This window comes from Odocoileus virginianus, chromosome 17 (assembly GCF_023699985.2).
Source record: "Odocoileus virginianus isolate 20LAN1187 ecotype Illinois chromosome 17, Ovbor_1.2, whole genome shotgun sequence".
Lineage (NCBI taxonomy): Eukaryota > Metazoa > Chordata > Mammalia > Artiodactyla > Cervidae > Odocoileus > Odocoileus virginianus.
The window spans coordinates 46,784,855-46,797,874 of NC_069690.1; the positions used below are offsets into that span (position 1 = coordinate 46,784,855).

The following is a 13,020-nucleotide window of genomic DNA, read 5'->3' on the forward strand; positions in this document are numbered from 1 at the left end:
AGAAGGAAATGGCAACCCATTCCAGTATTCTTGCCTAGAGAAGCCTGTGGACGGAGGAGCCTGGTGGGCTGTGTTATAGGGTCTCACAGAGTCGGACACGACTGAAGCGACTTAGCATGCATGCATGCATTAGAGAAGGAAATGGCAACCCACTCCAGTATTCCTGCCTGGAGAATCCCAGGAACAGAGGAGCCTGGTGGGCTGCCGTCTATGGGGTCGCACAGAGTCGGACACGACTGGAGCGACTTAGCGGCGGCGGCAGTCCCTACCGGAATGAGCTGGTGGATAATTTCTACCGCGCGTGACCTAGTTGGTTGGCATCCAGTTTAAATACCATTTTTGTCCCGGGAGAGGGAAGCAGAACTGCACCTAGAGGAGTAAAAGTAATGTATCCGTCGCCACTAAGACATAGACTTGACTCCCGAGCATAAATAGCTCGTTGGGAAACCAAGCTCTAACAAATATTTGGAGAATAACCTAAAAAGTAGTTTGCATCTGATTAAGATGAAGATATTTGTTTAGTGGCTTTTTTATTTAGGGCAAGAATTTAGCAGATATGCAGGAGAGTGACATTGGAAAAAAAAATACTGTGCATGGTTTTCACACTGTGGATATCAAGGTGAACATATTAAAAAAATCTAGTTGCAGATGAAAAAAGGGCAATCTTTGTCATGGCCATAAATCCCCGATTTTCATTTTCATTAGTGCTCCGTTGCAAAATATAGCCAAGGGGAATAAAAACTGAGGGTCTGCAGATACGTGGCCAGAGACACAAGAACTTCCCCCCGATTCTGATCCCTGGGGAAAGAGGAGAGGACAAGGCCGGCGACTCAAGAGTCCGTGGTACCGACTTTGAGCGTCCAGGCATTTCTGAGCTTGGTCAGAGCAGGTGGAGGCCTCGAAGTGGTGGTGGGGCCACGCAACCCGAGGAAGCCTTTATGCTTGGATCTCGGGCCTACCTGTGCCGGATTCAGCCACCTGCCAGACATCCCAGGTATTTTAAAAAGCATCTGCTTCAACGCGTGTTGCTGTATCATCTGGCCTCTGTGCACCGGACGCCAAACGTTAGACCTGCTGGGTTAAATTAAAAAAAAAAAAACGCAAAAGCCTTCCCCTCGGCGTGGATAAGCGCTCCCACTCGCCCCTGCTCCCTCTCCCGCCCTGCGCCAACACATTCCCATTCAGCAGCAACGATCTGCGCAAAGGAGCTGCGCAGTCGCCGGGCTTGAATTAGGCGCCATCGGGCTTGGTAGTAGCCCTGCTGCTCCCTGATTGGCAGCTCCCTGGCCCGGCGCCAGCCTATTGGGAGGCCTGTTTACGCCGAATGAGTGGCACGAGCTCCCGGCCGCGGAGGGCCGCGCGGCCAATCAACGCACGGGCTGCTCCGGGCTGAGTGGCACGAGCTTATTAGTATGCAGGGCCCGTGGCTCGCCGCGCCGGGCTGCAGGTTTGAGAGCCGCTCTGGATGGGCTCGCTAGAGTCGTTGTTGTGGAAGCGGTGCATTTACAGTGCAACAGTCAGCACATTGAAAATACCAATAGGAATACAAAACAAAGTCACATTTACTGGTTTAATTGTATTGCATTCAATTGTATCCAGGAAACAACCTCCAGTAAGTAACTGAAATTGCTTTCATTTTTTTTGTTTTTGTATTTTTATTATTTTATTTTTATTTTGGCTTTGGGGATTTACATTTTTTTTTTTTTAGTAAGAGAAATTCAGGGTTGCGATGTTAAGTATATATCTTCCCTTTTAAAAAATCCGTTATAATGTCGAACAGGCTTTTTTTTTTTTTAATGGACTATATATAATAGCGATTTTTTTCCCCTCTGAAAAATCTTATCGATCGGTTTAAAATTCCCCCCGTAATGCGTCCTTGCTTTGCTCTGAGCGCTTGTTGTCTCGATCGACACCCAGCATTAAAAATAAATAATCGCGACAGGAAAGGGACCGCCAGGCTGCGTCCGGCGAAAGCCGCGCGGGCAGCTCCGGCAATACAGTCGGCGAGGTTCCCGACGCAGCCAACGCTCTCCCGGCTCTGGCGGCACCACAAATGAACCCCAATTGTTTGCACCCCCGCCCCCCACGCTGCTCCCCTCCCCCGAGCAGCCTTGGGTCAGCTCCGCCCGGTCGCTCCGCGGCGCCGGGAACCAGCTGGCTCGCGCTGGCCGAGGCGGCTGAGCCGCCTACCTGAGGGGCTTGCCGGCCGCCAGCCGCGTGCGGGGCGAGGGACCGGGCGGAGAGGGGTAACGGCGAGGTTTGTGGGGGTTCGCTTTCCAGAGCCTAATTCATTTCTGGACATTTCAGAAAAAAATTTTCTGGGGCGGCTGAAGGTGGCGGAGGGGGCCAAGCGAGGCCAGCGAAGAGTGGTTTTCTCACCGAGCGCATTTCGGGCGGCGCGCAGGGCTCAGACCACCACCCCCGAGGCGGCATCTGCGGGCGGGTGCGCTTTGGGGTGCGGGGGCCCGGAGCGGCCACGGGCCTCGGTCCTCTCCTGGCGGGAGTAGGGTGGGTGTCGGGTGCGACCGTTTCGTAGGGAGCGGGTTCTACGGCGGCGCCCGAGCAAGCCGCGCCGGGTGTGCGCGGGGCCCAGCCCAGCCTGCAGGCCCCACAGCGCCAGCGCACCGGGAGACGGCGCCGGAGGATGCGGGTGGCAGAAGCAAAGGGAGGATTTTCCGTGTTTAAATTAAAACCGAAGGAGCCGCTCCCACAATCCTGGAGCGCAGAGAGACTGGCGACTCCTGGGATCACGCCGCGGAGTCCTGGGGAGGGCCCGGCGTTCCGAGGTTCGACTCTATCCAAAATACCCTTGTCAGCGATTTTCCAGCCGGCACGGGGGCCCCTGGCATGCCACCGCTTTCGCTCGGTGTCCTTTCCAAGTCCGGCCCGACGCGGGCTGCGGTCTCTCTTGGCGCTGGGGGGAGGGGGCTCGGAGCCCTGGGATTCGCAGATGGCGGCGCCTGGGATCCGAGACTTCGGGCCCAGGCGGCGGTGGCCGCGCGTCGCCGCCCCGCTCCCTGCCGGGCTAGTGCTCCGCAGGCCCCCGGGAGCCGCTCTCTGGCGGACTGGGAGGCGCGGCGCGGCCTCTTCCCCGGAGCAAAGAACACAAAGGAAAGCCCCTCCGACCTGGTAAGAATCTCCGCGGTCGGAGGGGCGACAACAACCCATCCCTTTCCGAGTCAAAGTCTGGAGGGCTGGTGGGGAAGGATCGGTCTGGCCCACAGAAGGTGAAGATTAAAGCTGTTGCTGGTAGCCAAGCCCGCGTCCCGAGAATCGAGAGCAACTCCTTTTCTCGACAATTTTGGAGTTTCTTATTGGAAAAAAGAAACCCCACAAAACAAAAGCATAGTATACGCGGTTTCCCGGAGGCCGCTGGGAAGCCCCCCACCCCCCGTGCGCGCAGCCGCGGGCCTTCGGCGCCTTTGAAGCCGCAGGTTCTCGACCTCCCTCCCCTCCTTCTTTCCCTTTGTCCCGCCCCGTGCCCCCTGGCTCGCAGCTCGCTGCTGCCCGGAGGCCCTAAGCCCCACGCGGGCAGCCCCTCCCTCCCCTGACCCCAGCGCGGGCAGCCCCCTCGCCCGGCGCTCTCCCGGTCCTGAGGCCAGGCGTTCTCCCAGTAGGCCCGAGCGGCGGCGAGCTGAGTGATTTGTTAGACCGGGGTAGAGAGCTGAAGATCCCTAGAGGGGAGGAAGCCCAAAACCCCTTTGTAGGAAGTTGAGAGACAAAGAGAACTCTTTGTGTAGGTCCCGTTTATTTACAATGCAAAAGCTCTCCGAATAAATATTAAAAAGCTTATCAGCTGAGCAAATATGTATTCGCTTAATACATTATGTTTTCGGTTATAGATTAAATCAAACACAAAACAGTCTGCAAATAAGACGTGTAGAACCTGTAGCATTAAATATAGTAATTTTAAATAGTATTCACAAAATGGAAAACATCTTAATCGCTTTGTTGTCACGGTGGGACGACTAAAAAAAAAAAAAATCCGAAGACTTTCTGCAAAGTTCACAGTTAAGAATATTGAGCCTGCCCATCTCCCTTTTGTTCGAAGTGATATCAAACGTTAAAACAATGCAGATTGAGGAAATGAGAAATGTGCAAAATGAAAGAGGTCCACGCGGGCGCACAGCTGTTCAGTTTATGTTGCTTGCTTCGTCGTTTAACACTCAGCGTCTGAAATTGTCTCCAATTTCGCCTCGGAGTGGACTCTCCGCGTTGGGTGGGGGTGGAAGAGAAGGGAGGTGGGGGACATCATAAGTGACTCAGCCGAGAGGTGGAGGTGGACGACGGAGGCCAGGGGTCAGCTGGGACCTGGGCATTGGCGAAGGTTGCCCTGGGCCGGGCCAGTTGTCCGCGGCCCTGCGGCCGAGCCCGGCGTCGCAAACCCCAAGTCCCCGGGCCGTGCGGAGAACGGCCTCGGCTCAGCGAGCGACCTGGGGCAGGCGCCGAAGGGAGAAATTCCGTGGCCGATTTGGGGCGTTGAGGAAGAACAATTTCTGACTCTCAAAGAGGCCCCCACCAAACCCCCAATTCGCAGAGGAAGATCCTGGGAGAATTTCACCGGGGGGCGGGGTGATTGTTTGAACCTCGCTAGGAAGCTCCCGGACGGACGGCCGGGCACTGCGGCGTGGCGGCCCAGGTGACGCCGCCGGCGGACGTAGACCCCTGGGGCTCGGGGAGCTGGCCCAGGGTCCGAGCTCGGCATTGCGGGGTGGGGGTTTGGTCCCGTTAGGGCTGTGGCGGGGCGGGGGTTGGGGGGAGGAGCGGCGGGTTCAAAAGAATGGACCAAAAGACGCATGGGGGGGATGGGAGAGGGGAAAAAAGGAAGGTTATAAAAAAAAAAAACTCTTGAGTTACAATCAATAAAATTACTCGCTTAATTAGCATGGTTATTCGGTTAAGCAGAATGCAGTAAAAGCTGGACCTCGGAATGGAGAGAGAGGAAAAAACTAGCGTGGACCCCAGGCCTTTCCTCAGAGACACCTTTGGGCAGCGGGGGAGGGGAGAGGGTGTGTGTGTGTGTGTGTGTGTGTGTATGCGTGTATGCGTGATGGCTTCGCAGATTTGGGTTTTTATCACCCAGCGGAGCCAGCAGCCTTTCGCCGCGGCGCCCTCGCCGCAGGGACCCGCGAAGGGGGAAGCGGCGAGCAGTACGGCCGGGTTCCCTCAGGCTCCTCCGGACCGAGTGTGGCAGGGACGGTGCGTGTGCGCTGGGGGATCGGGTGGCCCACGCGCGCGCGTGCAGCGGGGAGACGCGCGGGGCGCTCGGGGCCCGGCCGCCCGTCCTGGCGGGACTCTGGCCGGAGAGGTGGGAAGGGTGGCAGGCGGACGGTCGGGGGCGGGGACCCCCGGGCGAGCCGAACCCCCAAGTCACCTAGTCTCCTCTGCTTGTCTCCGCAGACTATGGATCCGCACGGTGGCCGCCGGCTCGGCACGCGGCCGCCCGCCGAGGAGACCAGTCCGCCCGCGTGCTGACCGGCCCCTCCGCCGCCACCGCCGCGGGTGACCCCAGACACCGCCTCCTCCGCGCCGCCTGCGCGCCGCCCGCGCGCCGAGCCGCCCCCGGGCCCCGGCCGTGCTGCTCCTGGGAGGCGGCGGCTGGCCGGGGCCGGGGCCCGGCATGGATGGCCGCGACTTCGCACCGCCGCCTCATCTGCTGTCGGAGCGCGGAAGCCTGGGCCACCGCAGCGCCGCCGCCGCTGCGCGCCTCGCCCCGCCCGGGCCCGCCGCGCAGCCCCCCGCTCACTTCCAGCCCGGAAAGTACTTCCCGTCGCCGCTGCCCATGGCTTCGCACACAGGTCAGTGCCAGCCGGGCGGGCGCAGGAGAGGAGACCCTGCCGCGAGGTGGGCACGGTCGAGGGTCGGATGGGAGCCTGCCCCTCCTCTCTTGGAGCGTTTGCGGAGAAGCCTTCGGTTTCATTTCCCTGCTCCGGCACCGGTGGCGGCCCGCGCGTCCTGCGGGGGCCCCCCGAGCCGGATCATCGCGGTTTAGAGCGCCCTTCCCCGGGGTCCCCCAGGGTCTCGGAGGGGCAGCCCCGGAGCCGGCTAAAAATAAAGCCTTTCCCCTCCTGCACCCTCCCCCACCCCTTCCTGCCGAAGAACTAAATTCCGCGGAAACCTCATTTCTGCATTTTGCATTCACATCCTTAAGACATTCCGGGGCTGGGACAACGAGGCCACTTTTCTGCGGGAACAAAAACGGCTGTTGTGACTTGGGGAGGGGAGTGCCGCGGCCTCTCGGATTAGGGCGGTGTGTGCGCGGGGTGAGCGTTAATAGGGACTGCTGGTGTAAGACGAGCAAATCCTGTTTCTATATAAAGCCTTGAAGTGTCAGGGCGAGAATGGGTTTGCAGGGGATGCATTTGCTTTAACAAGTGCCTCTGGTATCCTGCTAAAGCCGGACAAAGCGTGGCCAGATCGTGGCCCAGCCTCTCGGCCTGCGCTCTGGGGGAGGGCAGCGCCGGCGCCGGCTCGGCTGGGGGCGGCGCGGGGGCCGCCGCCGGATTTCGGTGCAGGCGAGTTCGCAGATTTGCTCCAAGAGAAGAGAGCTGGGGCCTCCCTGCACTCCAGTCCTCTCCCGGGAGAGAGCTGTTCCTTGGCAGAGCTGACCCAAATCTCCAGAACGGTCCCCCTCTGGGGTGGCTTCGATACTACTGTCGAGCCAGGTCAGAGGAGAAGCAGGGCCAGGCAGAGGGTGGCAAAGGGGCCTCTACCTCGCCGAGACCCTGGAGGTCACTGGCCAGCGCCGGCTGAGCTTGCAGGAAGCCAGAGTGGCTGCGCGTTTGGGGACCCGCTGGTCACCCTGGAAGGTTGGCTTGCTTTTGTTTACAGTTTGTTCTAAACATTAGAAATGTTGTTTGCCTCTTTTTTTTGTTGTTGTTGTTGTTAATTTGGCAGTAACAGTTATTATTGCTAGCTTGATGAACTGTGAATACTAATAAAATTATATCTGCTTTAATGGGATTACAATTAGTGTGTGGATTAAAACGGATGGCAGAGTCAGGCTAGAAGGGAAAATGTCAGAAGGGAGGGCAGTCAGAAAGAAAAACATAAATTTCCTAAAAAGAAAAAAAATAATGAGAAATTGCTTAATTACTAATGGGCTTTTAGCATTTACAACATGAGATTCAAAAAGTTAGAGCAAGCTGGGAGTGGAGGGGCTGGACTCAGCCCTCTCCTGGAATCAGCGCTTCGCCCGTGTTTCCTGTTCCAGTACAAGCCTTCTGCAAGGGTGCTTTTTTCCTCTGCCTCGCTCTTCCCTCTTCCTTGCTTTTTTCCTCTTATAGATTTATAACTCAAAAGAGCAAAAGCACTTGCCTGGGCAATCGGTGATTTTAAATATCTGTCCTTACTGTCCCTGTGGTTGTCTCTCCTGCTTCTGCATTGGAGATGCTGCCTGCCCAGCTCAGCTCACACTGAGGGGCTGTGGTTGGGGGCTTGTGGTAGCTGTAGGGACAGTGCCATAGCATCCCTAGTCTTTTTTGGATGCATCACCCCCCCCCCCCATGCCATATGCCAGGCCCACTAGCCTGGAGGGTAACAGAAATGAGGGTTCAGAAGAGCCCTTGACACCAAGGCTGTCCCAGTAGTGCACAGACAGGCTGGGGCCATGCCCTCCTGGGGGCAGTGGGGGGCGGGGGAGGCATTGCCAGGCTGGATTCCCCATCAGTTTAAGTCACTGCTGCCTCCCTCGTCCCTATTCAACAGCCCACAGCCCTCGCCAGATCCTGGTCAGCCGCCATTTCTGCTTTCTGCTCTTATATCCAGATGCAGGCACCACCAGGCCAGGTGGGAACATGGTCTGGGTGACCTGAACCATTGTCTTGCTCATTCCAAGTTTGACCACGTGGTTCTTGGATCGTAGTCCATGGAGGGACTGGAGAAATCAGGTGGGCTCTGGCCTGGTTTGTGTCCTTGACCCAGACCCTACTCACCTTCCCCATTTGCTGGGTGCTCTAGAGCGCACTGGAGGTCCCCAGGGCACCCTCAGGGGGCAACTGGGGGCCCACATGTCCACTGCTCCTAGAGGCTGCTTCCACCTCCCCCGGGGACCAGAGAGACCTATTGTGCCTGAAGATGTTCAACCCATTTGTGACTGGAAGGCTGGCCTAGAGGGCGTCCAGCTAGAAACATCTGCCGCTGAAAGGCTTTTGAAATTGCTGAAAGCCAGGATCTTGTATTGGTTTTAAAATTTAGCTACATCAATTAAAAAAAAAAGAATTATACCTCAGACTACTTTGCTTTGGTCTCTATCTATATATGATCGAGGTTAAAAGGGAAAAAGTATAATTAAAAATTTTTTTTTTTTTTTTGCATCTCGTGTGCGGATTTCAAAATGGCCAGTTTGGCGGACTTTCTTCCCATTTCCGTGATGGCCTCAGGTCCATAAGCCAGGCTGCAGCAGCCCAGCCTACCCCTCCCTCCACTGACTACCCTGCTGAAAGGAAAATTGCAGCGAGCTTCTTCCTATTTGTCCAGCTCTAACACGGGAGTAGGATCCAACTACCAGAGATCGAGTCCCTGGCTTCTGAGGATTCCTCGTCTTGGCTCAGCCCCCCAGCCTGGGCCAAGGGTCTCCCTCCCTGCGCTCCTCCAGTGCTGCCCCCACCCAGCGCTTTCATAATGTCAGCTTGAAGGACCCCGATGGGATGTTGGGCTCCAGGGCTTCTCCCATTGTTTTTCTCAAAATGAAAGTGCGGATAGCTTTATCATCGGGCTGTAGGGTTTTATGGTAAAGTGCTGTTCCGGTAACCTTGTCACCAAAAGGTGCAATTAGAATGTTTGGAATCATTATTTTTAGAGCAGTGTTAGATTTTGTCTCTAATACAGATGGTCCGGAGGCAAAGCTGTGAAATCTAGGGGGGAAAAAATGAAAATCAACAACACACCAGCCCAAGATTTTTCATCAGTGCTACTGCCTGGAGCGATTGGGGATCGCGCCTCTCCTCAGAGGGAGCGCGTCTTATAGGAGGCAGCCCTGCCGGGAGAAGCCGGGTCCCTGCCCCCTCTTGCAGCCGGTCAGCTACAGCTACTGCCCTTCATCCTTTTCTGTGTGTCGCCCTTGGGGCCAAAGGAGAATCACTGGGTCTCCACCCAAGGAAGGCGGAGGTTTCGACAATGTGACTGCGGGTGGGTTCTCCTCTCCGCCCCTTCTCTTGGCTTCTTTGGCGTGTAAATGGCCCAACCTGGAAGCCAGGTGCCCTGGGCCTGTGGTTGTTGTTGAGAGTATACAGGGCGGCAGGTTCCTTCTGGTGGGAGAATCACAAACTTCTCTCCTGCTAAAAGTGCTTCTGATCCTTAATCTCAAAAAGAAAAAGAAAAATGCAGTGTGTGTGGGGGGGGATAATTTCCTGATGTGAAAAGACCCCATCAAAGGATCCCCTTCCCTTCTCATGTGATATTTTTTCGTATAGGAAAAAAATTACAATTTCGTAAATACCTCATTAACTTAATGACACGATGGAGTGTTTCGGCAACCGTTACCAACATTAAGTAGGTGTGAAAAGAGTTACTTTCCGAAGACTCTACCCATCCTGCTCTGTAAGTGGCAGAAGCAAACATCAAAGCCACGGCCGCCCTGTGGAGCCCAGAATCCGGCGGCCGCGTGGACCAGCCAGGCTGCGGCCGCCTCACCCACCCCAACGAAGCCATTTTTGGAATGTGGGTTTTTTCTCAGTGGGGCTTGTACTGCCCCCATGTCTGATTATTCCTACAGGGATATTCCTATAGGAATATCCAGGTCACGTGAGCACGAAGGCAAATTAGCCAGCGAGGCAGGGAGTGGCCTTGTGCGGATCCCTCATCACCCCCAAATGCTCCCGTTTATTCTTAGAAATCTCCCTCGTCTGCTGTGAGACTGGGTTCAACAGCCCGCACAGACAGGACAAAACGCACAGGAGGCTGTTAGAATAACATGGAGGGAGCTAAAAATACCCCTCAGAAACACACATAAAAAAGCCAAATCCAACAACAGAACGAGCTAAAAATATTCCAGGCTTTGGCAAAGAGCACAGAGTTAAATAAATTATACAAGAGCCATTCATGGGAGCAAGTTGACTTTCTCTCTTACGGGAACTTGGTTCAAGCTAATAAAAATAATAATTTACTGGCCACTGAGCTTTGCTTGAGTTTAGATTTAATTGGTGGGGCTTCTGGTGTTTGTCACTTCTTGGCGATTAGTGGGCTTGCCCTGGCCTGGGGTAGTATAGGGAGGGGGTGCTGAGTCTGGGTCCCTGGAAGCAGGGGCAGGGTTCCCCTCCCCCCACCCTACTCGAGGAGCAGGGCCTGGGTACAAGGGCAGGATGCCCAGGAGGCCAGAGAAGGAGGGAGGCTACAGGGGAGTGGTCAGGGAAGGCAGAAAAGGGACAGGCAAGGCGCCGCTATTTTAATTTGATAAATGATCGTACACCTTTAAGAGTGTGTTTTAACAATCAAGATACACTCCAGCAAGTTGATAGGATGTTCGCTGTCAACTTACATATGTCATCAGCGTGGGCTGTGAGCATAAATAATGTGCGAGAGTGTGCGGGATGCGCTGCAGCCTCTCCGGGAGCCCAGCAGGTAGCACCCCTGTCTCTCCTGCGGTCTGGAGGCAGCTGCCAGAGGAGGAAAGGCGTTGGGGAACTTCAGGCCAGGTCTTTCCTCCCTGGGGAGTTCCCAGGTCTCCTCACCAAAATAAGAGCTCCAGACAGTTTGCTCAGGGAAGCCACTGCGGGTGTGATCTGAGGCTGGAATCCAGTATTGGCTGGTGTCTTTTCAGGGAGCAGATGTCTTAAGTTCAGCCATTTCCCAGGAATGTCAGACTTCCACCTTGGGATTAGGGTCAGGGTAACCTCCTTTGCTCTCTCTGCTTATTTGCTTGCTCTTGATGGGATGCCCACCCCACCCCCTGAAATCCCAGCAGGCCCTCCCAACTCCCAAAGGACTACAGTTCCCAGAATGCCCCTGGTCTAGCTCCAGGGTCTGAGCCTGGGACCGGCCCTAAGCTGGGAATTCCCAAGCTCAGATAGAGTTCATCCAGTGCCACTGGGAATGAGTGCTTTCTGGGTGGAAGGGGCCCTTGGTCACCACCCCAGGGCAGGGCCCCCTTGCCCTTTCTTCTGAAAGAGGCCTCTGGGGGCCCCCCCACCCTGCCTGCCCTCTTCCCTACCATAAATATCTGAATATAGGCCCCCAAAGATGGGAGCTGCCCCTCTACCCCAGGGACCCTGTGCAGCAGGGCGAGCAGCTGCCTTGATTGGCGTGGTCAGAGTCTCAGGGGGATTCCCACCAGTTGCCCTGATCTCAGCCCTTTGCTCAGGGCTTTCTCAGAGGGGCCCTGGACACACTGGCCAGAGGTCAGCATGGAAGGGATTTGGGGACTCCACCTGGGTGGCCTCAGGGCTGATCTCTGCCTAGAGAATCCAACAAGAAAGTCCTGCACAGCCTCGAGCGTGGCCTCTCTTCCCAGTCTCACGTCTCCAGGCGGCAGTAGCCCTGTCAATGCCATATTGACCAGCATCCACCTTGGATGACTTCTGATGACTAGAAACCATCCCCCCAGGGCAGAGGTGCTGCCTTAGTCCCTCGGAAGGGGGGCCCGTCATCACCTATCCAGAGAAAGTTCTCACTCGGGCCACTACCAGCAGCCTTTTGGAAAGGTGGGTGCCCCTTGGAAAGGCCATCCTTGGAGGTCTTTGCTGGGCCTTGTGCCAGAGCTCTCGAGCTGATTCCAGGGCTTCAAGGTGCAGCACCCACTGTCTGGCAGTAGGTGACTCGCACTGCTGCACTCCACCTGCCTCACCCGCCAGGGGACGGCTCTCCCGGGGTTCCTTGGTCCCTATTAACCTCTAGGGCCTTCTCTCTCCCACCGAAGATTCAAGATTAAAAGCAAACAACAAGATCACAACCAGCATGCACTGTCTAGAACACATCCCCGCAGCTCCGGGCTGTGCCAAGGAAGGTTCGGGCCTTGCAGCCTGTGCTCAGGGGCCGCTGCTCCATCTCGGCTTTGACGCCCTGCCCGCTGACGTTTTTATGGGATAATATACCGTTTAGATCACGCAGGCCTATTTGTCAGTGGGCCGCCCCTGTTTGTTGTAATATATAATATTACTGCCTCCTGTGGCCCTGCCAGCAGCTGCCACCAGAGGATGGGGACCAGTCGGTGGGAACTGGGTGAGGGATTGGAAGCGGGGGGCACAGGGTGGAAGTTGCCCCAGCCCCACATAGGGGCTTGGTGTGGGTTTGCAGCAGGCTGAGGGCCTGGTGGGGAGGCATCCAGTGCCCAAGCAGGGAGCCAGCCCGGCTGGCATCCGAGGGCTGCTGCAGCTGTCCAGACGATTAGGTTCCAGATTGGATCAGCCAGGAAGCTTTTTTTTTTTCATTCTGACCTAGAGCCGGGACAGAGGAGGAGGAGGGAATGAACAGGTGGGTTGGGTTCCCTGCCCCCTCGCTCCTCCCCCCAGGGCCCCCAACAAAGAGTCCAGTGTCTTTAGATCCAAAGACGTTTGACGCTGGGGAAGGGGGACCCACTGTGTGCCTGGAACCAAAAGGAAAGTTAACAGCGGTCCTGTTCCATCCAAGTGCAGGGATTTGGTTTCCAGTAGAAATTACCAGAAATTCAGAGGAGGGGCAGAGGATGCCTGTGCTGCCGAGGGAGGCCCCTGCGCGGCAGACTGGGGTCCCCCAGGGTGGCCTGGGGTTGTCTTTTTGGGGCACCCCGCCAAGCGAGAGAGAATCATCAGCCACATTTAAGTGGTGGTTTATGGACTAAACCACCTTCTGCCATCTCCTTGGGAAGAGGCAGTCTTGGCTCTGTCCCTTTGCTCCACCTTCAGGGAAGCCAGGGCCTTTCTTCCTTGGGACTTTGTTCTCAAAGGCAGTTCTGGGGAGGACACCATGGCCCCAACATGACACAGTCAGGCCAGGAAGGACGCCCTACCCTCAAGGCAGGCGTGCTGGGAGCCCAGCTGGATGAGGGTGAAAAGAAGGCAGGTTGGGCACAGCGGGATGAGACGCTAGGGGCAGGACCCAGGGTGG

General features: G+C 56.4%; 1 protein-coding gene across 1 annotated transcript in view; it reads left to right on the top strand.

Moving 5' to 3' along the window:
- The first annotated feature begins 1,406 nt into the window (after positions 1 to 1,406).
- BAHCC1 (BAH domain and coiled-coil containing 1) overlaps positions 1,407 to 13,020 on the top strand; it is a 60,451-nt gene continuing 48,837 nt past the window's right edge. Inside the window, exons 1-2 of the mRNA XM_070479714.1 lie at positions 1,407 to 1,612; positions 5,401 to 5,798. Coding sequence (XP_070335815.1) covers positions 5,621 to 5,798 — 178 coding nt within the window. The 5' untranslated portion in view covers positions 1,407 to 1,612; positions 5,401 to 5,620. The remainder of the gene's footprint in view (positions 1,613 to 5,400; positions 5,799 to 13,020) is intronic.